At 44.0% G+C, this 3,508-nt stretch overlaps 1 protein-coding gene across 1 annotated transcript in view; it reads right to left on the bottom strand.

Moving 5' to 3' along the window:
* Positions 1–3,508, bottom strand: part of DCT (dopachrome tautomerase) — a 51,400-nt gene that overhangs the window by 2,573 nt on the left and 45,319 nt on the right. The window contains exon 7 of the mRNA XM_004709779.4: positions 2,863–3,064. Within this exon, the coding sequence (XP_004709836.1) occupies positions 2,863–3,064 (202 nt within the window). The remainder of the gene's footprint in view (positions 1–2,862; positions 3,065–3,508) is intronic.

The following is a 3,508-nucleotide window of genomic DNA, read 5'->3' as shown; positions in this document are numbered from 1 at the left end:
GTTTCTTGGTGATCACTGATAAGGACACAGATCTCCAGGCCGTTCCTCCATGGCTCCATTGAGTGAGTTTGCAGCACCGCCTTTCAATTAGTCGCTCAGCACAAACTGCGTGCACCCTAAGGACTATTAGCGCTAGGCGCATGAGTCAGTTCTGACTGATTCAGTTCTGACAACAGAGCGAACTCCGCCCATTCCTGCTCCATCTTCACAACTGTTCTTATAGGTAGACCCATGTTAGATCAGTTCATGGCTTGTCAATCCATTTCATCACAGACCTTCCTCTTTTCGCTGTCCCTCTATGTCACCAAGCATGATGTCCTTCTCCAGGGACTGGTCTCTCCTGATAACATGTCCACAGTCTGTGAGACAAAGTGTTCCCCTGCTCACCTGGAAGAAGCACTCTCCCAAGACAGGTGAGCCTTTCAATACATTAAAGAGGTCTTGTGCAGCACATTTACCCAAAGTTTTTTTTCTCTCTCTCCTTTTCTTTAATGAAAAGATAATTTTATTGGGGGCTCCTACAGCTCTTAAAACAATCCATACATCAATTGTATCAAGCATATTTGTTCATATGTTGCCGTCATTATTTTCTAGGCATTTACTTTCTATTTGAGTCCTTGGTATCAGCTCCTCTTTTTTCCCTCCCTCTGCCCCTCCCCCATGGCGTCTTGATAAATTATAAATTATTATTATTTTCTTGTCTTACACTGACGGCTATCTCCCTTCCCTCACAGTTTCTGTTGTTTATCACCCCTGGAGGGGCGGGTGTTATGTGTCAATCACTGCAATCAGTTCCCCCTTCCTCCCCTCTTCTCTCTACCTTCCCTCTACCCTCCTGGTATTGCTACTCCCATTCATGTTCCTGGATTCCATGTGTCATGAGCTCTTATCTCTTATCTGTACCTGTGTACATGCTTGGTCTAACCCATTGTGAAAGGCAGGACTGGGGACGTGATAGTCGGGGGTAAGGAAGCCTCAAGGAACCAGAAGAATATCGTGTGCTTCATGGGTGCTATACTGTGCCCTGGTTGACTCATCCCTTCCTTGTAACCTTTCTGTGAAGGGATGTGCCATTTTTTTACAGATGGGTTTGCAGTCTCTGCTCTGAACCCGCTTGTTCTCAACAATAAGGTTTTTTTTTTTTGTGATCTTCTGATGCCTATTACCCGATCCCACCGACACTTCATGATCGCACAGTCCGGTGTGCTTCTTCCACGTGGGCTTGTTGCTTCTCTGCTTGTTTAACTTCACACCTTTAAAACCCCAGATGCTATATCTTTTGATAGTCAGGCACCATCTGCTTTCTTCACCACATTTTCTTATGCACTCATTTTTGTCTTCAGTGATTGTTCCGGGAGGGTGAGCATCACAGAATGCCAGGATTTTAGAACAAACTGTTTTTGCTTTGAGGCAGGGCTTGAGCAGAGGCCCAAAGTCTGTCTATTACCTCAGCGTATTGCCATATAAATATATGTACATAAGCCAATACCTCTATTTTTATGGATTTACATATGCACACACCTATGTTTATACCTCTATCCATAGCTTTGCATCCTAGATCTTTCCTCTATTTCTTTTTACCTTCCTCCTTTCCCACCATCATGCTTGTTCTTGCTTCCATAGCATTGCTCATGGATCCAAGCAAGATAAATCCTTGAGAACTTCAATTAATTCTGCAGCAATGGGTTTGATTCATAGCCACTTATCAAAATGGCTTCGAGTATTTTGAACCAGGTGGTAAAGGCTAACAAAAGCTCTAAAGTAACATGCAGCAACAAAGACTATCTTTAAAAATCCTATGTAGTCCAATCTGTTGGCAGGCTAAGTTCCACCTCATTATAAACACTCCAGTGAGGAAGGAGTTTCCTCGCTCATTGGAAGGAAACGCTGGTCTGGTTCTGCAATAATGTTGGAGTGTAACACAGACAAACACCAGCTGCCTGGCTACATTTAAAACCGCGATCGCTGATCCCTTATGTCTGTTGTTGTTGTTTGGGGGGGTGTTAATTATTTGGCTCTACTTTTGCACTATCACGTGGGTAGATGACTGTGTTTTCTGGCATCCACCTACAATTTTGTGCTGCAGGCACAAGGTGCTGCTCTTGCCTCACCTCAGTCACAGGTTTCCCTGCCAGTCACTGCTGTTGTCAGCTGCTGCTCGGCGGCTCGGGACTCATGGCGGCCTCACGAGAATATAGACAGCTCTCTTGGATTTTCCAGACTGTATCCTTCTCAGGAGGACTTTGCCAGGCTCTTCTTCTGTGGGGCCATTGGGTGGGTTCCAATTGCCAACCTCTAAGTTGTAGTCAATGGCAAACTGCATGCACTACTCAGGCCCCCTTGCCTTCAAATAATCATCTCTAAACTTGGCTGGTCCCGGTCTCTATGTGCCACACTCACTATTTTGATTTTTCCCACTCTGGCTTGAGGAGTTTTATAATGAATCCAGTTGATCCTGAGTCACCAACTCTGATGTAAAGAATACACTCCCTCCATGGAGAAAGGTCTCTAAATGCTCTAAACAACAGCAGACTGCCAGGCCCTGGCTGACGTTTAATTGGTAGTTTAAGAAGTTGGTTTTTGCTATATGCATGTATTCTTTTAAAAGAACAACAAACTTAACTAGCTCTGACTGTGTTCAACGAAGGGCCATGGCTTATGTGCAAAAGAGAAACTGAAGGACGGGAGTGAGGAAAAGAAAGAGACAGAGGGAAGAGAAGGGGGGAGGGAGAGAGGGCACACAGGGAAGGAAGGAAGGGAAGAAGGAAGGAGAAAGAGTCGGTGGGAGGGAGAGAGAAATGAAGGAACTGAGCTCCTGGGGAATATAAGGGAATCACCCTATTGAGAAACTATATTAGTTACCTGTCAGGTCAATGGCGTAGGTGTAGCCCAGTTGGTCTGCAGTTAGAAAGAGTTCTTCATTAGTAACCGGTGGGAAGAAAGGCACCATATTAAACATCCGATTATGACCAATGGGTGCCAGCTCCTGAGGCCAAACATCAACAGAAGGCTTAAACCTTTTCATCCACTCATCAAAAATAGCATCAGTAAATGAATGAAGAACCTACAAGAGAGTTGATATTGAATATTGAGATTTAATATTGAATGCTCTGCTCCAATCAGATGTCCATGTTTTCTAGAAAATGGGATTGGATTATTCTTGATATGAGCCTGATTGGATTATTCTTGATATGAGCCTTTTCAGTTACGTTTTCAAGGATGTATGTCCTAATAGGATTATAAACCACTTTGGCAAATGGACAAATGAAAGCGCACATTATATATTTTACATCGGTATAAGCACCTTTGCGGCCTTCAATATACTAGAGGTACCCCTCCCCACCACACACCTCAAAACAAAACAAAACAGGAAAAGCTCCGCTGGACAGAGCTTCATAATATGCATTTGTCCTTCTAGGTGAGCATCAAGCAACTCTCTCTGAGTTAGTGCATCCAGTGGCGTTGCCTGGGAAGGTTCTCTCTGGTCACAGTGAAATTTTTAATAAAT

The sequence above is a fragment of the Echinops telfairi genome, unplaced genomic scaffold, assembly GCF_000313985.2.
Source record: "Echinops telfairi isolate 266 unplaced genomic scaffold, ASM31398v2 ScPeMD7_7405;HRSCAF=8443, whole genome shotgun sequence".
NCBI classification, from domain to species: Eukaryota; Metazoa; Chordata; class Mammalia; order Afrosoricida; family Tenrecidae; genus Echinops; species Echinops telfairi.
This window is presented reverse-complemented; position numbering and strand designations above follow the sequence as displayed.